This window comes from Dicentrarchus labrax, unplaced genomic scaffold (genome assembly GCF_905237075.1).
Source record: "Dicentrarchus labrax unplaced genomic scaffold, dlabrax2021, whole genome shotgun sequence".
Classification (NCBI taxonomy): Eukaryota; Metazoa; Chordata; class Actinopteri; family Moronidae; genus Dicentrarchus; species Dicentrarchus labrax.
Genome location: NW_026136721.1, coordinates 25,630,949 through 25,657,536, shown reverse-complemented (window position 1 = coordinate 25,657,536; position 26,588 = coordinate 25,630,949). Strand labels below are relative to the sequence as shown.

Here is a 26,588-nt window from a genome sequence, read left to right as displayed (position 1 = left end):
TAGGTGTCCACATCCCTGCTTCCTCACCTCAGCACCAATCAGCCACACACAGCGACAGGAGACACGGACTGAGCAGAGACCAGGCAGACACACACAATACAGCCCCCGGATCAAGAGGAGAGGGAACACCTAACCCCTCTCCCCTCTCCTTTTTTTTTCTACGACACCTTTTGGCTTATTTATGCACTTTCCGACCTTTTTCTAACGTGACAAGAAAGTCGATAAAAATGGTCCTTTTGTTTTGAGCGCACTGAGCACACACACACACACACACACACACGCTCGCCCCGCTCTCCTCCGGCAGCCTATGTCTGTGCGTCTTCTCGCATCTTTGCATTATTTTCCCCCCGCGTATCGCTTCGCAGTAATGTGCCGTTACACGGTCGCAGGCTGGTAGCATCTTGGGAGCTCTTTCTCAACAGGAACCTGGTAGGTGATGCTCACTCTCCTCTCTCTCTCTCTCTCTCTCTCTCTCTCTCTATCTCTCTCTCTCTTTCTGAGTGTGTGTCCGTCCATATTTTTGGCGTCCAGTTGCATGCGTTTTACCCCCTCTGTTTTTCCCCCCTGTCCCCGATTTGCGTCTGTGTGTGGCTGCCAAGTGAGCCAGGCGATGTCAGATTATTTTTTATAGGGTTTTATTTGCACTATTGCACCGCACTCCCCTCTTCGGATTATCTATGCATGACCTTTGATCTGAATGTCTACCACAGAGCAGACTGAGTGTAATTAATGGCATCGTGGTGCAGCAGCGGCACAATGGTTCGTCATCGGACGTGGGTTTTTTTTTTTTTTACTTTTCTTTCTTCAATCTCCTTCTCGTACTCTCCACCTTTCTCCCTCTCTCTCTCGCTCTCTGTTTTCTCTCTCCCCCCTCTCTCTCGTGTATCTCTCTCTCTCTCTCTCTTCAGCTCCAAGTATTGAACATTTCTGTCTCTCTAAACTTTGTTTACAGGCTGAAAATCAATGTCCGTGACTTGATTGCCTTTGGGCTGCGTATTTCGCTCCAGGGGTGAATTGATTAAGTAATAATGACCCTGAGGAGGGCTGATCATTAAGCCGGGGAGGTTTTGTTTACTGGTGGCTGCGGGTTGTTTTGGATGCCACATCGACATTGAACCTCCAGATCTGGTTTGGGTGGTAGATAGAACTGTTTCACATTTGTGCCAAAAAATAAAAACAATAGTTTAAAAGAATTAATATTTAGTGCATGCTAGAAAGTGTGTTGAGAGTTTAAAAGGAAGCATGTAGGCACTTGGACAATACTGAGATTGTATTGTCTGAATCATTTTGTACTTTTAGGTGAAGGCAAATATTTACCTGCTAGGGCATGTTTATAAGGGGATGCACTTCAGTATTCAGAGGACCACAATAATGCCACCTAGTGCGATCTCTCCAGTTCCATGTGTGCATATTTATAATTTATTTTTTTCCGAGACAGCTGCTGGGTAGCACCATGGAAGTGATTTGAAATGCTTTAGTGTTCCAGCAATGGATCCGCTTTGGCAATTAAGAGAGAAAGCCCAGAAAAAGGTAATGGAAGTAGGGGGAGATGTGTCTAATGGGCTTTTATCTGTGGAAACCAAATCCAGACAGACTGGTGGAGAGAGAGAGAGGAAATGGAGCACCCCCCACCTCCATCCCCACCCCCCCGACACACACACACACACACACACACACACACACACACACACAGACACTTTGACACACACGCATCCCATCCTGAGGCAGCTGACACTGTAGTTGGTCTGGTCCATGATCTGGATGTAAATCCACCAGTGGCTATCTGTGCTGTTATTGAGTAAATGTAATAGAGCTGGCCATGAATGAATACCAGGTGCTCGTAAGGGGCTGGACAGAGTTGTGTTTACACGGATGGGCCACCTCTACTATTTGGATAAGATGGGGGAAAAAATGAAAATATTTAACTATGTTGCTCCTGGCACCCAAAGCTGATTATTTTGAAGAGCTTATATTGCATGCCTAAGGTAAAAAAGAAAAAAAAATCTCTGTGTTTGTAGCTACTGCTGTCATAATCTGAATTCTTGTGAGGCTCTCTTCTAACTTTTCAAAATAGTGATATTTCGGATTGAATATTACATGTCTGTGTTGTGATGAAATGTAGCCTACTCTCGTGTATTAAAATGTATTTATTCATTCTGGGAAGTAGCCGATTGGACTTTCTTTAAAAAATATGTAAGAATACTTTGACAAGACGTCTTACAATGTTGAAAGTGTTGTTGTTTTTTTTTTGAAGCATGCTAATTTTTTCCCCCATTATAATAATGACATGATGGTCTGTCAAAGCTATCACATTATTGTCACCAGAAGAATATCAGTTCTGACTATTTGTGATAGTTCCATTATAAAACGCATGAGCGTAAACAATGTGCCAGAAGATTCTTCAAATGTTCAGCTCTTATCTTAAGAGAAAAGTTGCAGCAGAGAAATTAAATCTGACTAGGATGAAAACATTTGCCTCTTTTATGTGTAACTGTTGTTTTTTTGTTTTTGTTTTGTTTGTTTTTTGCTTTTAGCACTGGAGAAGATACACCAGGATGGTAACACACTGTTCGTAACCAGCTTCAGTTCGACAAAGGCCACTGTAACCTCACCCTCTTCTCTGAAACACTGACAGCCATTCCTCAGCCATGTCTAACCTAAACAATGCGCTTTGCATTGAAAACGGACAGAACGCAGATGTGTCTCTCTTACAAAAGGATAATCTTCAGGATGGTGGATTAAGTCAGCTTTTGGATTATAACGCAGAAATGGAAAGGTACAGGTCTTTTGCAAACTTTTATAAAACCAATGGGGCATTTCCACAGACTGCTAAGATTGCCCGCATCACAACGCCCATTTTTCCCAGTGCTAGAATTGGCATGTCCCCTTGGAACTGCGATAACGCCATGCTCTGGGGAAGGAAATCAGCGGCAATAAACCCTAATAGGACCAGCATGCATAGAAATGACTCCCAGAGGCCGGGGAAGCCTGGCGTGCCGCCAGAGACGCTGCAAATGGCAAATAATAATTTCCTCTCTACCTTATCCCCCGAACACTGCAGACCTTTAGCAGGAGAATGCATGAACAAGCTGAAATGCGGCGCTGCTGAAGCAGAGATAATGAATCTCCCAGAACGCGTTGGAACTTTTTCCGCTATCCCGGCTTTAGGGGGCATCTCATTACCTCCCGGGGTCATCGTCATGACAGCCCTTCACTCCCCCGCAGCCTCAGCAGCCGTTACAGACAGTGCGTTTCAAATTGCCAATCTGGCAGACTGCCCACAGAATAATTCCTCGGTATCCAGTGGAAACCCAGCGAAGAAGAAAAGGAAAAGGTGTGGGGTCTGTGCACCCTGCAGGCGGCTAATCAACTGTGGTGTCTGCAGCAGTTGTCGGAACCGCAAAACGGGCCACCAGATCTGCAAATTTAGGAAATGCGAGGAGCTGAAGAAGAAGCCAGGCTCGTCGCTGGAGGTGAGAACCGGGGCTCTGCTTCCCCTTCTTTTGTTATTATCCCCTTGCACTCCAAAGCATTAACCTTTTCATCCAGTCACGTTCTAAGCCCTTGAAAATTGTTTCCATGCCCACCCATGCCTGAACATCCCCCCGGCTTCTCAAATCTGCCTACCCGCCTAGCCTAATTGGCAGTAATTAGGGGTGTTTGTGTGGAGCGCAAGCTGAGCTTGGCTCAGACACCCCTAATTGCTGCCAGTCAGGCTGGGGCTGGAACGCATCCGAACAACCCCGAGCTTGGCTCAGCTCCAAGCAGGGCTGGGAAATGGTTTTCAGCAGAGAGCCATCCCTCTCTGCACCCGGTCATTTTAACCAATTATGGAAACCGTCTCTGGATGGGGAGAATCAATATCCCACAAAGCCTCAGCCTCCGACCACCAAGAGATGGTGAGAGTGATGGCAGGGCTGCTGATGGTGTGTCTCAAAACATCCCCCAAGTTTTGTGTGGGGAGGGGAGTGAAGCACCCATGCTGACTGATCCTCTCCCACTGGCCCTGTATGAATTGATTGTGCATATACAGTAGCGTTGAGATGAAATCATTTTATGTTATATTTGTGTCATTATGTCCAATTACGGATCAATCTGGGGCATGGTACATATCAAGAAGGATGCAGAGGCAGAAAGAAACACTGTCACTTAGGAAAAAGAAAAACAGCAAGTTGGGCTTAATTGACAAGCAGCAAAAGGCTTCATTAGGACACAATCAGAGGGCAGTGTTGTTTTTTAAAGGTTCATTTTAATTGAATTATTTTGTAGCTGACATTTGGTTCACGGTAAAGGCGGAATATGAATGTTAAGTTGCAAATATGGTTCTCTTTACCCTGAGAGTTTGAACTTGCTCACTGACTTAACAGGAGCCTGTGTGGATGAGTCACCAACAAATGCAACCTGAGGGCCAGATGATTTGCTCATTAATTAAGTAATTACACAGAGAGGAAAAAGAGGTTAATTATAAAATATTACCTAATCTACTCATGGATAAACACCATGTATGGATTCCTTCATATTGTTTTTATTCCATTATGAATTTGGGCCATCAGTTTGTCTGATTCTTGTTCGAATCCATGATGGATTTTTTATTCATTCATTTTTGCAGATAATACTGTAAGTTCATGTAGGTGTCTTTTTCTTATGTTATGTAATGTAAATATCAACTTTCTGAGTGATCAGGAAATTATGTATGGGTTCACAGTAAGATGGTACTTGAATGCAAATGTTGGAGCTTGTTCCTGACCGAGTAGTGTTGAGGAGCTTCATGTGACGTAACCTATTATTACTTATTCATATGATTCTCATCATTTGCATCTCGTGTACTCTACGATCTAGGGTGACATATGAATTTGATTGTGGTTTGACAGCTTGCCATCCACAGCTAATATTTTTAGTAACTTTTAATGATTTTGATTCCCAAGCATCAAAAGCTTTGCAACTAAAACAGAAATTGAGAGACTAAGTTAGGTCTGTTTTTTTTTTCACCTCTTTAACCCCAAAAGCAGCACTGTCATTACAAACACACGTTGTGCAGACAAGCACCTGTTCAAACCTACAGAGCTTTACTCAAAATTCTTGTTAAGATCCCAAAGTTTCCAAAACAGGATAAATTTGGAGGTAAACATTTATACACTGCAAAAATGTTCATCTAGACCAGTCCTTTTTTTTGTCTTTTATTGCCTTTATTTGATAGGACAGCTGAAGATAGACAGAAAAGGGGGGCAGAGAGAGAGAGAGGGGATGACACGCTGGAAAAGGCTGCAGGTCGGATTCAAACCCTGGGCTGCTGCAGCAAGGACTCAGCCTCAGTACGTGGGTCGCCAGCTCTCCCCACTGAGCTAACCGGGCACCCCATCTAGATCAGTTCTAAAAAAATTTTTTCTTAAAGGACCAGTTTGTAGGATTTTACAGCATCTAGTTGTGTAGTTTAAGATTATAACTCCCTCGCTTCATCCTCCCCTTCCAAGTGCAACTAAGGTGGCTCTGAAAAACGCAAAAGACCCTATCTACAGCCAGTGTTTGGTTTGTGTGTTCTGGGCTGTAAAAACATGGTGGTTCAATACCGTAGATAAAAAAAGGTCATTCTAAAGTTAAAAAAACCCCAAACGATTCTTATTTTCAGGTGATTATACACTAATGAAACCATAGTTATGCACATTATATTCTGTTTCTGCCAATAGTTCCACCTAAATATTAAACACTGGACCTTTAAGAACATGTGAAAACATCTGCCAGTGCAGTTATATTATTTCAGGCTGTATCCAGTAGAAATCAATTGGAAAGAAGAAGAGTAAGACAGGTCAGTGCACTAGAATCAGGAAAAAATCTACTTTATTTTAAAAATGACCTGAAACAAGGTAATTTACATTGAGAAAAAGTAGAAATATTCACTATATTTCACTTGCTTTAGGAAAATTTGACTTTTAAGAAGACAGAAAATGATAGCCAATGGTGCAGCCATAAAACCCATAGTTTGAGTGGTTTGAATATTTCATTTAATATATTTTACAGTATCTTAAAGTGAGTGTTGGAACAAGCTGACAGAGACTTTTCATAAAGTGCTGAAGACTGCTTCTTGCAGTGGAAATTGTAGGAAAACAGGGTTTAAGAGTTTAAATAAGGGGGTCACTGATGGGTTATGGGTTATAGGTTGGACTTGTAAACCACAGAGGTTGCAATCGGAAGCTCATTTAATGCCGACGCCATGTATCTAACAGGTGTCCCAAACAGGTGTCCAGGAAGCTGGCCTGACATTCATAATGTATGGGTAGACGCACTTTTGGAAAACATCCATTTGCAAAGACGGTTAGAATTACCAAGGGTGTGAAAACCCCCCAAACAAATCCACACTTGCTTTTAAAAGCTCCTTCACTGAGTTCAGTAATTCATATTATGGACTTCTACAGCAGTAATTGTTATTTTTGACTCTGCATCTGTAATTACAGCTGCACCTTCTGCTGCGGAAATGGGTTTGTGTTTAAAGGCGTCTTGGAGGTGTGAAGTTGTGCTCTAAATGCGACAAACTTTTATACGTACATCAAGAGCGATTGCTTTTTTTCACCTTGTCGATGGTGCTAATGGCCGCTCACAGTTCAGTGGGATTTGATTGAGAAGTGTGACGAATCAGGTGCTGAAGTGAGTTTAGAAGGAGAATTCACAGTCCATGCGTGCAAACTCACATGTGAACAGTAACACGCATGCTCACTCTGTCTCTCACTCTTTCTCTCACACGCGCAAAGATCCACACAAACACACACTCGCATCCACGCTCCTACCTATATTCACAAACAGACAAAAGCACACACCAAACGTGAGCTGAGTGTACCTTTTGCCTTGGAAGAGACGATAAGCTACTGGCAGCCAGTTAGATTTGGCTGTCAGTGTTTTCCACATGGGAATCACCCTGAACTAATTATATCTTAAGCAGCGGTGGAAAATGCAAATCAGAATTTTACTCACACCCCTGAAATCGGAGAGCCAATTTAATCTAATACCCCCTTTAATTTAGCGCGCTAATGCAAGGCCCTAGAGAATTGCCCTGTGTCACTGCTGTGCTGTTCTGCAGCAGAATCTGCTCTCTCTCTCTCTCTCTGTCTCTGTGCTGCTCTCAGGCTCCAGGATGGATTAGTCTGGCAAAGGAATCTCATCTAACCTAACATTTCCCGAGCAGTTACCTTTGCATAGCTTGAGCTCCGATGGCTCAAAGGTCCTTCATTAACTTTCAAATGCAATAATACTCGCATGTGGGCAAGCTGTGTCTTTACCTCTGTTTACCTCACCTGTTTACCTCAACTTTACTTTTATTTCTGCAGAGAGACTCGAGAAGAGGGACCTTTTCTTAAATTCTGTACATGTAAAAGTTATTCTTGCCAGCATGTGTTTACAGCTTAATTAATACTGTGGCACTAAAACTGACATGGCGTGAGGGCATCCATACTGTATTTTCTGATAATTTCAGAGGCAGCGTTTGCCAATATTTTTGGCTTGTGGCCCCTTAAAATGATTCAGTGTCCAGTTCTGACTCCTCATCACAGGTTATGGCCTTGGTGTAGACATGATTTGTGGGTAGTTCTCCCAAACAGTGATTTTCCTTCTCGGATTGTTTTATTTAAAGTATTTTTATATGCCTGAAGCGGTGACAGTATTTCACAAGAAAGAAGTAAAAAATTTGCATGACTTTGTGTTAATTATCTTGTGAACATTCAGATTTATCTTGGGACCCTTTGCAGGGTGCCAACCCCTAGGTTGGGATACATTGTTCTAAGAATCTTGTTATTCAGCATCCAACAAGTGGCTCAATGGTAACACCCTGCATTCAAATAATTTAATGATGTTTAAAAGCAAAACATGTTGTCACTGTAGCACCACAGTGAGGTTAATATTGGCTTTTCAGGTCTTTTCAAAGTTTATAAGTGAATTTTATTCTAATTTTTTGTATGTTTTATTTAAATTCAATTCAATTTATTGTTGACGTAAGTCAAGTAAGTATATATTTTTTCCTATGTTATGCACAAAGGTCTAACCAGTATAGTGAAGGACACTTCTCAGACACTACTCAGTCTAACACTTAACATTGGATTTGAGTTGTACACTCATGTGCATATGTTATCTTTCAAGGTTTTTTTTGTGAATGACTCTTAATAATGCAGATTTCCCATCACCAACAGAAAGATGTCTAAAACAACATTTACTATACTATTTTACAGAAACATAGTATAGGATTTGAAGTGCCAGCTCAATGGGTTGTTACTGTATTAAATAGCACCGTTATATTTTATGTTCATAATACTGCAGAGACAAAGCAAAATCCAAAAGCAGCAACATCTCCTATTTGAAGCATAACAGTGTAGAAAAAAATCATGAAAAGGGCAAAACAAAAATCCAGTTGAACAGATTCCTCCTTTCAATTAACAAATGTCAAAGGCCATCATCAAGTCATGAGCAGGAAAACAGCATCCTAGAGTAAGGGGATGTTCTTTCTCTCCCTCTCTCTCCTTCTGTTCTTTGTGCAGTGTTGATATGACTACATGAAATGGGTGAGATGAAAAGGTGGCATGGCTGCCTAGAAACCTTTGCTATTGTGATAAAAGACAAGGCCCAAAATGGTAGGAAGCAGGACCTTGAGGAAAATAGCTTGGATTCAGCCCCTTAATGAGAGCACGGGAGCCAAATAAGCAACGGCAGCCAGGTCTAATTTGTTTTAGGTGTGCTCAGAATAGATAAGGACAAATCTGTGGCCTTCACCCCCTCCCCCCAACCTTTGCCTCCCTGGAGATAACACTGAGTGCTGCCAGCCAATCTCCGTGGGCAAAGGAGAGGGGGTAAAGAAATAAAAAAAAAAAAAAAACGAGGAAGGGAAAGCCTGAGGGACAGACGGCCTTTAGATCTGCAGATCTCTAACTTACTGGATTTATTCAAGCTTTAAAACTGCAGATTAATTTGGTCGCAGAGGTCTGGGGGAGTGTGAAAAAAAAGAAAAATGAGGCCGTACGCCGCTGTGCATCTCAACCTAAAGGGCAACCTTAAGCTCCTGTCAAGACAATAGGATTTTGCCATCTGAACCACGATGCAGACCGCTTAATTATACACATCTTCCCTGCAAGCTACCCTCGGCTACTTAAGAGCATGGGCCCCCTTATTCATTGTCATGCCCTTTTTCCCCTAGATTGGTCGTGCCGTGTGGATTTTCTGTCAGCTTCCATTTGCACCGAGTAGCTGTCCTCCTTAGGCCTTTGCTGTGCTCGGAAAGGCACAACTGCACGGCACTGTTAAAGAATTCATCGTTTTTGCCACTGCCACCAATTAAGGCCAAAGCGTAATCGGAGGCGTCTGGACGTTGCCCTTACATTATGTGGTCTGCCGCCTCCTCTGCCCCTGTTTGATTTAACATCCCTGGTTCAGTGGTGAAAGAGAACTCATTGTCATTGTCTTTATTATACTGCGAGGAGAGAGAGGGAAAGAGAGACAGGGATGGGGGTAGAAAGCAGCCCAGTGGAGGGTGGACAGCGTGAAAGAGCAGGTGCGGGAGGACGTTAATGTGTGGCACTTTAAATTTTAAACAGATGAGAATAAATTATTGATGCTGACTCTGGCTGAGAAGTTAAAAGGTATCTCGTCATTACTGAGAGCCTGCATGAAAAAGTGTGAGAGAAACGTCTTCAGCAAGTGCATCAGGAGATTGCAGTGAACACAGCGCATCGCAGCAAGGTGTTTTTTGTTCTCTATAAAAATGATGCGATCTTGACTTATTTTGATTTCTGCACATATTATATGTTTTGGCTCTAATGCAGCGATCCAATGAGCACTTTTTACAAAGTGTTTTCCATTAAAGAAAGATTGCTGTAATTGAGTAAAGTGCAACAAGGCCAGTGGCAAAAGGGTGATTGAGCTGACATAACATTAAGAACCACATTAGAAAAGTTCTTCTTTAACACAGTATTTCCTATTTTTGATTAGCTATTACCAAATTCCTCCAATAGGCATATTGCTGCTTTCTCTTTGGCTGTATCGTGCACATTATTACGCATTAGCTGTATTTTTACATTGTCCTTAAAACTGTAGAGTAACACAAGGTAATATACGTATCCTGATGTTGGCTCATTTCCATCACAGGCCAGTATGATGCTTATCAGTACAGACAATATAAGTCAGTCATATGACAATTTCTTATGACATTGGTAGGTCGTTCTAGCTAAGATAAGAAGAATATCCTATAATAGTATACCGGTAATCAGATACCACCTGGAATACAGCTTTAGTTTTATTCTCATTTATTCAGTAATTACAGTTATAATGGTTGTGGTGCTAGATAGCATTCCCTTGTGTCACACGATAAAAATATGAGTTGGCTATTTCGCAGTGGCTTGCCGTTTAAACAATGGTGCCTATAAAGAGAGTATGTGTTGAAGTATCAACGGCTAAATAATTCTGTTCAAAACTCTTAAAAACACCATAATAGCAACTTATTTCAACCCAATAAATCTGTCCCTTGGCTTTGTTTTAGCCGTGTTACTATAAGCAAGGTGCTCAAAGAGTAGCTGTATTGGTTGGAAAGTTGGTTGAACCGAACTCAGTTTGATGTTAGGAACAGACTTTTAGGGTCCAGTGTAATGGCTTTTGACCGTGGATCTATTAAGAGGTCTAAGAATATGTCGAAGTAGAGTCAGTCTAGTGCTAGTTTACCCCAGTGGTCAACCACAGAACTGCATTTTAATAAACGTTAGCCTAAAAAGTATTTTCCATATACTGTTGGGTGTCTGTAAATAATTTTATAAGTAAATGTAAAAGTGTCTGAGATTGTTTTTTAAACTTTTGTTATGAATTGGACCTATACAAATAAAACTGAATTGAATTGAATTGAATATAGACCTCCAATATAAATTACATAAATAAAAGCAAAGGCTGTTCTTCTAAGTCTTTGTTATGATAAGTGGGCAAATCAAGAAGAGAAATTGGAATTGCAATAAAAGGGTGCCATCTTAAAACACAGCATTCCTCCATGCTTCAGACCTTCATATGCAGTTGAACACAGTTTAACCATTTACACCAGACTTTTGGTCATTGGTAAATACAGTACCTGCAGTTTACAGTCATGCAGGATTTATAATTGCAAGACCCTTTGTTTTAATTTTATATTCAACAGAGAGAACTAGAGGCAAAGTCATGTAGTTTGTGACCAACTTATGGAGAAGTTTATGCGTTAATCCACATTCTACTATCATGTTTTAGTATATATGCAATTAAGATTTGAATTGATTGCTAATAAGTCACCACCAACTCATGATATAGGGTTAAAAAAAAACATCATAAAGAGGTCAAGCATTGACAGACCAGACCTGCATTGAACCCAAGGTGTAGATGATCTGCTCTGTATATGATGATTTCCGTGTACACCTTCGCTTTACATTCCATCTCTCTCTGTCTGTCTCTCTTACTCTCTCACTCAAACATTGAACTCTTTGACAGACCACTAAATTACAGTTTTTCAAACATTTTTCCTCATGTCAAACCAAAATTCTCCTCCTTGCTCATAACACTTGCTTCCTGCTATGTATCTGGTTGACTGGATGTTTCTTGTTGCCTAAGATGGTGACATTACCTGGAACCTGATACTGGGGGTTCATTGACTGTAGGCCAGTGAATTTAAGGGTCTAGGACAGAGCTAATTTTGCACGAAACTGTAATTTCCTGAGGGCAAACCTTACTACATCCAGAAATCAAAGTTCTAAAACAGTCTCTTTGAACTCCATTATTTTATATATTTCCCATCACTCTCCAAAGTTTTCTAAAGCACACCCCATGTTTTTGGATTGATTTCTTGCCTTCCGAGATTTTACTTTTTCAGACTTTGCAGAAACTTCAAACTGGTTTGAAATAGGTAATATGTTTACTTTTGCTAATGTGACCTTATCAGTGCATGCTAATAAACTATAAACAGGAACTCTAATTAAAAGCATTCCTTGTAGGTGCAAATATTATAGAAATATCTGCTATCCAAAGTTTGAGGGCTGGCTGCCATAAACAATTCACATTTTCGAGACAGGCTGGAAGAAAACCAGGAAACAAACAGTAAGCAAACATGGATGTCATAAAAAAGAATCATGTTAATTTGGTCGTTTCTTACATCGCAGGTCCATTCAGTCGTGTATACTTAAACCTATAGATTGAATACTCTTGCATCAGAAAACATTAATGACCTTGGTTTTGTATTATTACTACTTGATGTGGCTCCTCTCCTCTCTTTGTTTACATTTGGCTCACAGTTAGTACCTTTTAAAAGGGTTTTTCTGGCAGCAGACTCCACATATAACGTATATGTGTGCATTGTCAGTGGGTTAAAGCATAAAAAACACCACAATGGTCCTTTAACTGTTTAAATTGCAAAGTTCCTTGAAACGGGTTACAATATTGAGCTGCACGAGAAAAAGAAAACTCCAATCTTTGTTAACCTCATTGTAGTTGGCAAAATAGATTAAATGTAATATACAGGGCCATAGAATTGCAGTTCTGCAGATGCACTAATGAGTTTATATCTACAGGTTAAACGGCAGTAAATGACAGATGGCTGTGTGCCATTCATCCAAGAAAACTAATGTGAAAGTCAATTTGTGAGTGACAACTGATGGGAGAAATCGGTCAACGTGGTTTAAGCGTCTCAGTTTCTGCAAGTCAAATCCTCGCATGCTGCCACCTCCTCTATTGTGGCTGTGCTCTGAGATTATGAATATTTCATGGCAAGCATCTGACACCATGCCCAGAAAGATATTTCAAGGTTTTTTTCTGATAGAAACCCTGGGGTTAGAGAGTGTCACAGAGGCGTGAAGTCAGTCTGTGGCCCCCAGGCAAAGGATAGGATTTATGATTCACCGGTTGATGACATCAGGTGGATATTTTCATTCCTGAGCGGAGAGCCCCTTTGTCCTCCACAGCTGATAAACCATTGAGCTGCTCACAGTTTGTTGTCACTCCTAAAAAGATCTGTTTTGTCTGTTGCGTTCTGTTGAGTAGAGAAATGATTTCAATCTGCTCAGAGTGCAAGCTGTGTTTTGACAAACTGTGACCGGTTTCCCCGTCTGATCAGTGTGGAGCTGGAATGACTAAGCAGGGGGGAGTCTGCTTGGATTAGCTCTGTCTTAAATGCTGCCTTTAGCATATTACATTGCCCACTGGCTTTCTCCTGATGATATCTCTCTTGTTTTCATCTTTGTCAAGTTTCACCTTCCAGTTTAACTAAAGCCTACTTATGTAATTCCTCGTTTTAGGTTGCTTCAGGTGCAGTATTAGTCTTATGACTTTAACTAGATGACTTTAATCCTTGTTTTTCTTTCTTCTCAAGGAGGGAGTTTTTTTAGGTTTTTTACAGAGTAATTGTATGTGTATCTCAGACAAATTAAATAAAACCAAATTAAGACTTCCTGCACAGCCTAGGATTTTCCTATACAGTATATATAAATGCATTAGTACAGTGTTTTCCAATCTTTTTGGTATGTGACCCCTTAAACTGGAATTATGCTTATTTGTGGGTTATATGGGTAAGTGCAGGTCATAGGCAGATGCTCAAATCGGAACCGACGCACACACCTCCCAAATGTCAACCGCGCATTGTGCAGGCCTGAGCGTCAAGCAAGCCACTTGGTTGATTCAATTCCTGTCAGGAAATGAAAACAGATGTAACCGGTCTACTTACAAGTATTAAAGAAACAGCCATGCCTATTTCTCCGAGCGTGAAGGTTTTCCTGGAGAAGCACAATTCCTGCTTGCGACCCTTTTCACCAGTTGCGTATGTCCAGTTCAACCAAAGAGTAATGTATTTGTATTTTCTGAATAAAGTCCTGAAGCAGTGAAATTATCCAGTTATTTACAAGAGAAAAGTGGAGGAAAGTCTGAAAAAAAAAACTGCTTTCCACTACTGTTACTCATCTTGTCGCCTGGATAATGTTTCAGTATCTAGTAATTCACAAGAAAAAAGATTAGAGCAAAGTTGAAAAAATAGAAGAAAATAAGCAGTTGTATGTAATTATTTCAGCTTTGTTTCTGAGAAATCATGTCCATTAGTTTGGCATGGCGGATGGCTCCAAATACTTGCCCTATACTAATATCCATGAGCATAAGCTGCCATTGCTCTGGAGAAGAAGCCAGTCAAAGGTGCGAATCAGATAGATAGCAAAATCAAAATGCTTTGTCCTTGCAGTTGTTAACATAATAGAAGACTAGTTGCAAAACTCATCCAAAATGTACACAGAATCTGAAACTAAATTCATTTAAACTGCAGATTGTAAAATGCAGTTTCTCAGCAGTGTAATTTTTAGCTTTATTGTGCCGTTAGCAATGCACGTAATATAACTTTAAGCCCTGTGATTGGATGTTTCTTACCAAAATGAACCTCTTTTTATCCACAGATATTTTCTGTCTTTATTCAGGGAAGTTTCACTCGGAGCTCAGTTCTCTTTTACAGGAAGACACCCACGCAATTACACAAATTCACACCTGGAAACTGCCTAACAACACACCATAGTCTGACCTGCTGAGCAGCTCCACTGGAGCAGTTGGGGTTAAAAGGCCATGCTTAAGGGCACATCAGTGATGGTAATGAGGGAGAAATTACCTGAGAAAGTTTAATGTCCGCCTAGGCTGTAGAAATGCTGCAACTATGAGGCACGCAACACTGTCTATGGGAAAAAGGAATGAGAATTTTACTTGTGGTGTTCCTGACTCCACATTAGTATCCGCTTCTCAAACCTTCAATGACTTCACCTTTAGCTTATACAATCTGTATTATACGTAGCATAAAGGTATAAGCAGCAATATAAAGGCACTCCACTTGACAGGTGCAACTCAGCTGTACATATTCAAAAACTAACTTACTGAACAGAAATTTTTGTTACTCATTGAATTTAATGCACAGATTGATTTGAAGTCTCCATTACGTGAGTGCAATTAAAGATTCAACTTCAGCTGTGTGTATTTTCTAAGCCTAACCTAAATATTATGTTGATTTACAGTAAATATGCAGAGCTCTGCATATAGACCTTCTGAGTTTAAGGGCTCCCACACAGATGCTGAAAAATCTGCTCAAAACAAGAAGGCCTGCTCCTACTTTGCATTTCAATTTAACATTTCAGAGAACTGGCAGCATGTTGCCTCGCTTAGCCCTCGCTTCGTTACACCCACATGGCTTCTCGCCGGGCTTGCTGACGTCTTCCACTGTTCAAAGGGCTGCAACTTGGCTGAGAAATTGGGGATTTCCATACCAGATCCCTCAGGTATCTACACACTCAAACGCGTGTCCTGCTCATCTTCCCCCTCCTCCCCCGCTCCCATCCCACAACGCCTGCCCTTCTCCCTGCTCACACTGCTCTGATTTCCTGTCTCGGAGCTCAATTGACCTCGCCGCTGCATCTCTTTGTTTTGTTTTACTGAAATCTCAGCAGCACCTGAAAGCTTTTCCGCTGTCTCCCATATAGTGCTTGCTCCCAGAGGAGAGTTAGCTTTGTAGCAGCCCTGTGTAAAATTGCTTTGCTTGGACAAGGATACTTAGGTGAAGCTAATTGAAATGGAGGCCGGCACTGTTGTACTTAGTAGCAGGTAGGTGATCCCGGCTGCAGAATGCAGCCTCTGACCCAAGGGTGCTGCCTCGGTTTCTTCCTACAAGGGTCGGCTCAGCCTCCGTCTGTGTGGGCAGGGATTTTCCATGCATGATAAATGGAAGAGGCATGGTGTCTGAGTGCTGTTTCAGCAGCAGCACGTTGCTCCCTTTTCTAGTCTAGATATCTCTCACACTGTATATGCATCGTGTCAGAGTTTATTCTGTGTTATAGGATGAGGGAGTTCTAACTAGTTACTGAGTTAGTGTTAATATCAAAGCATATGGGACAATGTGAAAACACTAAAAGGTAATATGCGTCTTTAAGGTCTTGTTTCTGCCATTGCTCCTTATTTTGATGACAAATGCTGATTAATTACTGGACAGAAACTCTTGATTATAAACATCAGCTATTCATATAAGCAATTTTTAATGAAGATGCTTCAGTCCCTTTAAATACTAATAAATCTCTACAAATACATTTTGTAGGAAACATAATTGCTGCCTGGATTATGTTCAACTGCCATGTTTTCTTCCAATCCAGGAAGTGTGGCATCCTTTGTCTGCACAGGAGTTGTAGGGAGGAGGTCAGGATGAATGGCTGGGTGTAAAATCACATGATTAGACATTAAAGACTGGGGTTTGTGTACTGCATCTCCTGTGGTTTTATATTTAGGTTGCTTGGTGAGGACTAGGGAAGAGCAGATTTTGAAGAGACAACACATTAAATTTGTTGACAGTGAACATTCTGCAAATACCTTTTCTGTGATAATTATACATCACCATTGAATGATGTGCACAGAATATGTATTTTTTAACAATTTAGCCTTGCATGCTAATTATTTGTGTACTAACGAAATTTTTTGTCAACCACAATAACGGACTTAAAGGAAAGTGATACTCAAATTATCCTATACTAAACTCAGTACTGAACACCTGCATGGCACACTTACATTACAGGCATCCTCTGGCACAGTGGTTAAGATGGATATTTTATAACGGCAATGTCCCCTGTTCAGTTTCAACCGTGGACTTTGTTGCCTGGTGTATCCCTGTGTCCCCATGTTTCCTGTCTGTATCTCAACTGTCAATATCCAAAGAAATGAAAAAGAGATCTACGAAAAGTTCCTATTATTTACTACAATCTCACTTGGTAATGACTGTTAATTCACATAAGGCAGAAATCTGGTGTTGGCCCACTGTAAATCATTCGAAAATTCCAGGCCACGCCCAAATATGTGATGTCACTGGCTCAGCAGGTGTTTTGCCACTGGCAGTTGATGGAAAACATCTGCTCTGACATCACTGATTGGGAGGTGTCCAGAGGAGAGCAGCAGATTGCTGTTCAGCAGCTTTCTGCCGTATGTGATTCAGTGTGGATTTACCCATTTCAAACATTTGACTGGAGGTGTTTCCGTTTCCATCAAGATACACTGACTTCCTCATAAAGTGGCATATTGCAGTGCCGCCCCAGTTATACTGGGCTCGTTCCATTTCACTGTCCACTCAATAGCTCCCTGACTGTTTGATAAAAAGTGTATTTTCTGAAGCCACTGAGGCTTGGCCTGTCTCACTGCAAACCCACTCCTATGGAGGGCTAGTAAAATATACGTCCTACAGGAATACTGCACTGTAATTACATTCCCCCATTAGCATACGGAGGCTTGGAGTCACACTGCACTCAGCCTCCAGCAGCACTTTGCCATATGGTCCGTCTGTGCTTCTCAGGCGATATTTGGCAAGACTCTTGCAGAAGGTCAAATATCAAGTCAGAGGACTGTGCCAGAATTGCATCTATGCTAATTGCTCTCTCTCTCTTCCTCTGCTCTCTCATCCATCTCATGCTCCTCGCTCTCTCTCTCTCTCTCTTTCCTCCCTCTCTTCCTCTCCCACTGAAGTAAGTAATCTGCTTTAGGATGTTTCTGAGATGGAGATGGATTTGGTTTTCCTTCGCTGCCCCTCAGCCTAATCTCCCCCCTGTGACCACCCCTCCTCTCCCAGGCACAGCTCTTAAGCACACCATCATACATCCCCCCTCTGCACCCAGTTCATACATGCCTAGTCAGCAAAAGACTCCAAATTCCTCATTACTCACAAACATCCGCAATACACTTAGCTTGATTTGCTCGAATGGATGCCTGCTGCAAGGCTGGACCTTGAATTAAAAGATTGTAGCTGTATTTCAGCACTGGAATGCTATCACAACACTCGTATACTTGGGTTCTTTGTCTGTGTGCATTAGTGTCGTGAGCATATTCAAGTGGGTAGGTTATCTGAATACATAAGCTATTTAGAGGAAAAACAGGTGAAAAAAAAAGCTTATGTATTCCACTTAAAAAAAGTCCTCCATGGAAAAGAATATGAGCTTAAACAATGTATTAAGACATATACAAACAGTCTGCTTGGAACAATAATGTGTGTCCTTCCACATTAATATCTGTACAAAGGCATCTACTATATTCTACCTTATTACAAATTCCAGAATCTATAAATATGCAAATTTTGTTCATTTCTAAAGTTTTCCTGCTGGACACAAGATGTCTCGGACTTCACTATAAAGTCCATTCTCAGCGTAGCGGCTTCAAGTTTCCATATCACATTTGTATAAGTTGCATACTGGACCAGGATTGGCTTCCAAATAACTGGAGACAAATCATTGTCACAAATAATGCTTGTAGGCCCCGTCCCTTAAAATCTGATTTTTAATGAGCACAGAGAAACTTTCCACTTCCAGCAGATGAATGTTAGGGCATCCTGCAAACTTTGCACATACATCATTCTTCACAGTGAGGCTCAAACATCCAACTGCAGGACCAAGAAGTGAGTGGAGGGGACTTTAAAATCATTATAAATTGGATGATATTCTCACTTGTTAACTCCTTTCATCCTGCTAACTGTAGCCCAGTGACCTCATATTTCTGTAGTGATGATGAGAATAACTGCGACAGTCCAAGAGCAATGTGTTGCTTTAGAATTTATATTTCTATGGTTCATCATTATTCTGAAAGTTGTACTCTGATTATAATTTGAGGGAACTGAAAAATTAAACCTTTAATGAACTAGGTGATGGTGTTTAATTAAAATAACTTTTGGTTGTGATGGTGACACAACATGTGTTTTTGTTCCATGGACATAATCCAGTGTTGGGCCACCAAACATTCCCCAAAGTTAGTTTAGAATTTTTAGTTTAGTTCCAAAAACTTTCAAATGTAGTAGAGTAAAAAGTGAATTGTATTGTAGTTGGGTATACAGTAGCATAAAACAGAAATAACAAAGTTACCTCAACAGCTTATTTGCAACCATAGCCCCAACACAAGCACAAACTGTCAACATGTATCACAAAAAAAGTTAGAATCAATCTATGGAAACGTTAATTTCCCATTTTCTACATTTAGGTTTTAGATATTTTTTTCTTTTGTGATGTACTTTACTGTACCTTTTGAATTAAAGTACCTACAAATTACCTTATTACATGGCTTGTATTAATTGGTGCATCCGGAATTTTTTTTGGGCCAAACTAAACCGCAACACAGAAATTTGAATTGCAGCAAATACTGATTTAATTATCATATTTTTTTTTTTTTTACTTATTATCACCACAATTAAGGTTATTGATGTTTTTTATTTGTATATGCAGGTAATATTCAAGGTTTAAGCTTTGGTGCAGAGCGCAGAGTCTATTTGCGTTATGGTGTTGTGATGCCGATCGGCAGGCAGTGGTGTGTGGATGACTAGATGAGTGGTCTGTCCGTGATAGCGGCCTTGCAGAGGTACCTTTTATAAACGGCATTGGGTGGCTAGAATATTGGCTACAAGCTTCAAGATGAGATTTCAACCCCCACCCACCAACGCCGGTAACAGTGCAGGTGATGGATTGCTATACCTTCCAGGTTTGAGCTTGGCAACGCCCCAATATTCCTGCAGAATAAAGTGACAGGCAATATATAACACATCAGTTAAGGCTGACTGCACCGCTGAAACTTTTTTCCCCCCTCTTTCTTAGACCTGGAGATCAGCCCTGAATGTTTGGCTGGCTCCCAAAGTCCTCCTTCCTTCACTCTGATGAAACATGCTCTTTCCTTACTCCTCTTTCCTGTCTCTTCCTAGTTTTGTCTGCCTCTCCACCAGTTTGCCTAAAAGAAAATAATCCAAGAAATTTCCCTGCATGTTGTCATTTTATTTTGAAATTATCACAGACTTAACTTTTTTGAGGTGTCTGGTTTATTTGGGGCTTGCAAGGTGCAAGGAGTTCGTGGAAAAAGAAAACAAATTGACCTGGGCGGCACACAAATTTCACTTGCAGCCATGATGCTGTGTGAAAAGTGTTTGTAATTATGTTTTTTTTTTTTTTTTTTAAGTCACGACCAGAGAGCTAAAGCAGTTTCAGCCGCAGTTTGTGTATTTTTTGTCAGGTTATTTATTTATATATATATATATTTTGTTTGCAGCCTGTCAGAGCTCTATCCAAAGGATTGCAGTTACGAAAAGTGGCCTGGTTCCCGGTCTGTAAGTTAATAAATTATGGGCATTGTCAGGGTAATGTATGGACCATGTGTTATAATGAGCATTCTGAAACACATCAGCTCACTCCCACAGGCTGCTGTTCAACCTGCCCAGTGCCACTGTCTCTCCTTGAGATTCCTCCCTTCCTTCTCCCTTTCTGCCTCCCCCTATATCTGTCTCTGCCCTGCTTCTATCTGTTCTATCTCTACTCTGATTTTTCTGCCACTACTACATTTCTTCCAGGATACTTTCTCATCTCTAACACATTTTTTTTTTTTATCTCAGAGTATGAGTAAATTCTTGAGAATTCCTAGACAGCAAAAGAGAAAAGAAGGGGGTGGGGAGGGGTGGGGGGGGAGGTCGCGTTTGTGTTGGCTGAAAAAAAATTCCACCCGTAATTATGGTGAATTAAAAGTTTTATGATGTTGTGCATGCCTGTGTGTGTGTGCCTTGAGTGTGTGTGTTGGTGGGAGGGAGGGGATGGGGCTCTGTGACAAGGCTGGCTGGGAGCATAGAGCTGAGGGTTAGTGCCAGACATGTCTCAAGAGAAACCGGGGCACATTTGCAATCACCCCGAGTTCAAAAGGGTAATTTATTCACAGTCTGTGGTTAAAGTAGGGCTGCTCAGAATGCCAGTGGGATTGTGCCGGGAAGCAGAGTAGTAGAGACACATTATTTTCATTTTTCTCTCCCCTTCTATTTTTTTTCTCTCTCTCTCTCTCTCTCTCTCTCTCTCTCTCTCTCTCTCTCTCTCCTCTCTTGCTTTTTCCCTCATCGTCCTCTTCATCGCCTGTTGTTGTTTCTGCGAGCCCTGTGAGGCGTCTTTTAACACACGCCGGCGAGCATATTTCACTTTTACACTCATCCGCATTGACGTCCCGGTGCTGATTGAATTTTGAGGCGCTGCGGCGTCTGCCATTATCATCCTCATCGTCTTGAGTGGTTTATCTCTGGCCCCAGCTCAGTGTGACGCCAAGGCTGCAGGGGAGAGGAGGGGCAGGGCAGGGGTGGGCCGGGGGTTGAGGACTGTTCATGTGTTTTTATTATTTGTGTGGAAAAGATAGGGAGCATTGGCCTTAACCTAGATGTTTAAGATTGTGGAGGTTTATGTTGCATGCATATGCCCCAGCAGAGGTTGGAGCAGCCTTTACAGAAGCTGCTTCAGTCCGGTGGGTTTGATTATGATTCAACGTCCCTATCTAGCCAGGGCTGTCTTTCTACCACCTCGTCTCAATCAGCCAACGACGTGGCTTCAGCATTAACTGCACCTGCCAGGTTCAGTTAGGATCACAGGGTGTCATGGCTGCCCAGAGACATCACACTGCCTCGCCAGAATCCGCAGAGAATTATTCCACCACATGTCAGTTTTACTGTGTCGTTATCACCGAAAGCCACCGGCAGACACTTAGAATACACTGCCTACTGTGGTGGTGTGGTGGGGTTAATTTGAGGTCTGGAGAAATCTCTTTCTCCTCCTTCAGTCAGTTCAATACTCGGTCGTGTGCATTCATTGCCAGAGCGGGAAATTGTCTTTCCCTCTGTGTGTCGTTGTAGCCAGGTTGTTATGTATGCTCTGCTGCAGAGGCAGCGGTGTTGACGTGAGGCTGAGCTGCTGCCACAGCGTCTTGATTTGAGGTGAAACCTCAGTGTTGCTCCTGTGTCCCTGGTGTCACACTATCAACCCTTACCTTCTCCCCACCTTTTCTTATCTGTTTCACCTTCTCCCTTTATCCCTTGCTCTTCTGTATTCTTGTGTCTTTTCTCCCTCATTCTCCCTGGCGGTTGATGGAGTGATTTTGAAGGCGCATGCAGGTGGGGGAGCAGACAACGCAAGGCTGTGCTAATTGAGCCTTCTTTGTGCCTGGTCACTGCAGTGTGCCGAGGCGAGGAGGCCCGGGAGTGAATCCAAGCAGCACTCAAGAGCCCCACTGGATCGATAACGCAGGAACTTAACAAAACAGAGACATGCCGAGTGCCCAGATCAGGGTCATTATTGTCTCTGGCGAGCCGCACTTCCACCAGGGACTGATCAATGTGAGAATATGGATCAAGATAAACATTCTCACCTCCCCTTTCTATCCTCTTTGCCTCAGCTCTTAGAGCATCACGTTCTAGACCGAGAGAGCAGAGCTTAAGCCAGAAAGGGCCCCTGTTGATGCGCCATATCCAAAGAGGATGTGCACACGACGTCCACAACATTTTAAGTTAAATGCTTGTTACACTCTTTACCCCATGTCAAAGTAGGAAGACCTGTCATAGTGCTTTGATAGACGTGTTACTATGTTTTATAGGAAGTTCTTGAAGATCACTGTTCTCTTTTTTAAGAAATGTGTTTGTTGAGATTCCCTAACTTGGCTTTATATGAAAACTTGGAATGTGCTAAATTGCACGTTGTCTTACAGGCTTTGTGTCTTTAGCTCAATTTCTGTTGCCACAAATGTCTGATAGAATCAGCATCTAACCACTTACTATTTTACAGCATCAGAGTACACCCAGTTGCCAGTGTATTAAATACACCTAGTGGAAACTAACACAGTCTAATAGAATAGTCCTGCAACAAGGTTAATAATGCTCAGTTTTTGTTGAAACTGAGGTGTTGATTCAACTGGCTGCAGTTTGTTTTGCTGTTGAATTGTATTGTGTTATACTGGCAGGTGTTTCTATTATTTTGTCCATCTATAGCAATGAGGGTATGATAAAGAACAGAAACACCTCTCTGAATAATGCAATAGAGGTGGGATTTATTGCAGGACTGTTGTATTAGTGTACATTAGTGTACTGGCAACTGTGTGAGTGTGATTTCGTTAACATTACAGGCTTCACTTGAATTTTTTTTTTTTTCTCTCCAAAAGAAAAATACGAAAGAAAACAACCATGAACTGAAAAGCGGTCAGTTTGCCAAAGAAAGACATACCTACATCATGCATGTAGCTCAGGGACATGTTTTTATTCTGGAGACTTGGCAGTAAACAATAGTTCAAGAAACTTAATCACTTTTTCTATACTATATAGATGTTGTTTTGATGCTATATAGTGTATATGAAACCTGTGGTAACTTTACATTACAGGATCACAACAAACATATTTAAATGTATCAGGAAAACAAATTTTCCTCTGGTGGTTCAGGTGATTCGAAAACTCATGTATATGTGTATATGTACGGTCAAATCTGGCTTTGTGCCTTTGTTTCATGCCACTCACACATCCTTTCTGTTTTTCTCTACAATCAAGTATCTTAAAAAACAGAATTGACTTTAATAATGGCTTTAATAATATATTTATTAAAGCCTAATTGCTTCCAGAAATGATAAAACACAATTAATGGAGCCATAGTGACATAACAAGGGGGCAGGCGTCAGCTCATTGCAATTAAGCAAAAAAGAAAACATCTGCGAGAGCGTCTTGGCCCTTCAAAACATGATGGTGTTTCATTTCATCCATGACTTTAAATTGGTGATGATGGTATCCTGCTGTTCTGGGTCCCTCCATTATTCACTTGGAAGGATAATAGTAATTGCTTAATGCGGTGTGAAAAAATGGTAAATGGTTGCTACACACATAGGAAGGAATGTATGTGGCCAAAACTAGTGTGATGATGGGCCAGCACCTGTCTGCATGCAGCTGACGGACTTAGCTTAGGTTCCCTCCCTTCAGAGATTCAGAAGAATGTCCCAAACATTTTATCAGGAAGGAATAATCTATTGTTTTATGACTGTACACAGGATGATTTGTTGTTCGAAGTAATCAGTTTAATAAACAAAGGTGCCCTAACCCTTATCAGATGAAGAGTTTTTTTCTGTTTTCTTTTTTTTTAAATTAATTTAATATTTCTTCGAATGAATAGCATTGGGGTTGTTTGTTAAGTCGACACATACTAAGTTGAGTAAAGTAGTTGTTTAAGTGTTCTTCATAAAATAAACAGAGTCTGTTCTGTGAAGCCTGATGTCACCAATAATGCCTAAATAGGGGCCTTCCATCATTGGCTGCTGCTTCTGATGGCATCATGGGCCAAAGTCAAACTTGTTAGTTCATTCTCCACAGACTCTTCACATATCTCCTCTCTTTGAGATCCACAATGGTCTGTCAACAAAGGAAATCTGAGCTGTAACTGGTGTAGAGTGATATTGCTTGAATTAATAAGAATATGTTTTAGTGATATCAATATATCGCCATTACGATATGACAAATATGTGTAAAAATATATATAAAATAATTAAACTCATGCTCATTTAAATCTATGATGTTCAGCTGTTATCTAGGGCTTCAACTCAACAGTTATTTTTATTATGGACTATGGACGTTTGCTCTAGGTGCTTGTTCGAAGAGCCAGAAAATAGTGAAAAATGCCCATCAAAAGTTTGCAGAGCCCAAGGTGATGTCCACAGAATTGCTTCTTTGGCTTTAGAAGTTTTTTCTGACAAAAGATATTCAGTTTACTGTATAAGGCCACAAAAAATGGAAATCCAGCACATTTCTGCCTTTTTTAATTTTATTTGCTTGAAAAATTAGCAATTAAATAATCATCAAGAGTTTGGCTGATGATTTCTTTGTCAATCAACTAATGGATTCATCAACTAGTTGCTTTAATGTTATGCATGATACAGAACTCTTCACATACGCAAAACCAAAAAAAACTTAATGACTCATTCTGCTTATTTTTTAAGTACAAATACTTGGAATCAACATGATATGATCATTTACGAATCCACCAAAAGTTGATATAAGTTAGTATTAAATTATCGCCAGCCTTATTGTACACTGTAAAAAATGTTTACATGTGGTCCATAAACTGTACAAGCCTGAGAGCAGAAGCCTGTCTGGTGCTAAAGCACTCATCAGGCCTTTAAGGAGCCACAGATGACACTTGGTATTAAAATGTCAAATTGGCCTCCACTCAGACTAAAGTGATTTTAGTTGTGATTATGCACTATTTCCCCCCTGTCAACAGCTGAAAAAAATAATCAAAAAATGTGCTAATTGGTCATGGGGATTGGTGGGAGACTTCAGTATTTTATGTCTTTGACTTCCAAATGAGTTTCGGAAAGGAGAGGCTGTCACTCTGGCATAGAGGTTTTGGGGAGAAGGAGGAGGGGCAGCTGCTGGCGCGGGCTCAAATTGAAATGATGCACTGTTCCCCCTCACTGCGGCTAGAGCTCACAGTAATTAAATGCCTCATTGTTGCTTCTTGGGAATTTGTATTGAATATTTCATCCAGCGTAATGATTATTTGGGTGTGGGTGGGACGTGGATGTAATCACCTTGGCTGGCTCTTTGATGAAATACTTGGTTTGGTGGTTGTGCTTTATAGCCACTTTAAGTGCCCTTCTGGGTTTCTACTTAACTTAATGTCCATGCTTAATGTCCATGCCATTTCAAACTTCTGTTATGCAGTACTAGTCCTAATATTATTGATTATTGGCTTCCAAATGTGTCTGTAATTCATGAAAGTATATATGGTTTTCTGTAATTTGCTGAAGAGAATACATGACGTGACAACAGTATGACCTCGAAACCTGCAAATTAAAATGTGTCCTTCATATTTTGTCTCCCACAGAGGACGCCGGTCAACAACGGGGAAGCTTTTCGGTGGTTCTTTTAGAGAGGCGAGACATGGTCGCCCCATCCAGCAGCAAGAGGGCAGGTGGGACTCTTGACTCTCTGCAAGGAGCACTTGATGGGTTCACAGAACCCAACGCGCCCAACACATTTGTGGAGGACAAGAGAGGAAAAGTGGACAGACTAAAAGATAAATGAAAACATAATGGTGTTGTTTTAACTCTGTAATTTCCTTTTCTGTGTAATTATTGTACCTTTTGACAGTATCATAATGTATATTTTTGGTGTCTATGAATGTGTTTTCAGTGTTGTGGCTGTAGGTTTACAGCCAATCCTATGTAAAGGACTCAAACAGACAATCATACAATCATACTGAATCCGTCAAACAAAAGAGGCCACAAGGATTGATGATATAACAAACACAACACACTTTACTCTGGAGCAATAATCTATTCTGTTGATTATTCTTCAATCTTTCATTTCTGTTGACTCTTGAAATTATTTTATCAAACTGAATCATCTTCTAGTTCTGTCTTTCATTTCATCTAAATATCATACTTTTAAATGCCACGCTAATGTTTAAAGACCGTTGCTGGCAGTGTGATGTGTATCGTTGAGAACGATGACATGAAGGGCAGCAGCAGTGCTTCTGTGACGGACTTCTTGTTCCTCATTCGAGTGGACTCACTGCAGAACAGGGCACATTGTCTTGTGTGGTGAGTTGCACTTCTTTAAAATCTAATTGAGCGTCATTTAATTGTGACAGCACCAGACGTTTATGAGTCAGACTGCTGTCTGGAGGTCATATTCTCAAAGATGATTGACGTAGATGTTTTTATCAAGACTACATAGATCATCAAACCTTTTTTTTCTTTGGAATTTGGATCACTAAAGGTTGTAACTGTCTAAAAGGTAGAGAGTAATGCCAGTAAAGGAATTGTAT

The 26,588-nt window shown here is 41.0% G+C and overlaps 1 protein-coding gene and 1 long non-coding RNA gene across 2 annotated transcripts in view; one reads left to right on the top strand and one right to left on the bottom strand.

The window, feature by feature from the left end:
- LOC127354221 (uncharacterized) overlaps positions 1-26,588 on the bottom strand; it is a 78,007-nt gene that overhangs the window by 14,888 nt on the left and 36,531 nt on the right. The gene's annotated exons all lie outside the window — the stretch shown is intronic.
- On the top strand, positions 33-26,538 carry cxxc4 (CXXC finger 4). Its single transcript, XM_051383988.1, has 3 exons — positions 33-429; positions 2,535-3,473; positions 25,644-26,538. The coding sequence occupies exons 2-3, from the start codon at positions 2,649-2,651 to the stop codon at positions 25,686-25,688; spliced, it is 870 nt and encodes a 289-aa protein (XP_051239948.1). The 5' UTR covers positions 33-429; positions 2,535-2,648; the 3' UTR covers positions 25,689-26,538.

Excerpts from the sequence above, each read along its gene's own strand:
- cxxc4 (XM_051383988.1), top strand. The coding sequence starts at position 2,649 with ATGTCTAACCTAAACAATGCGCTTTGCATTGAAAACGGACAGAACGCA. Across the intron at positions 3,474-25,643 it reads AGCCAGGCTCGTCGCTGGAG|AGGACGCCGGTCAACAACGG; the intron begins GTGAGAACCGGG and ends TGTCTCCCACAG.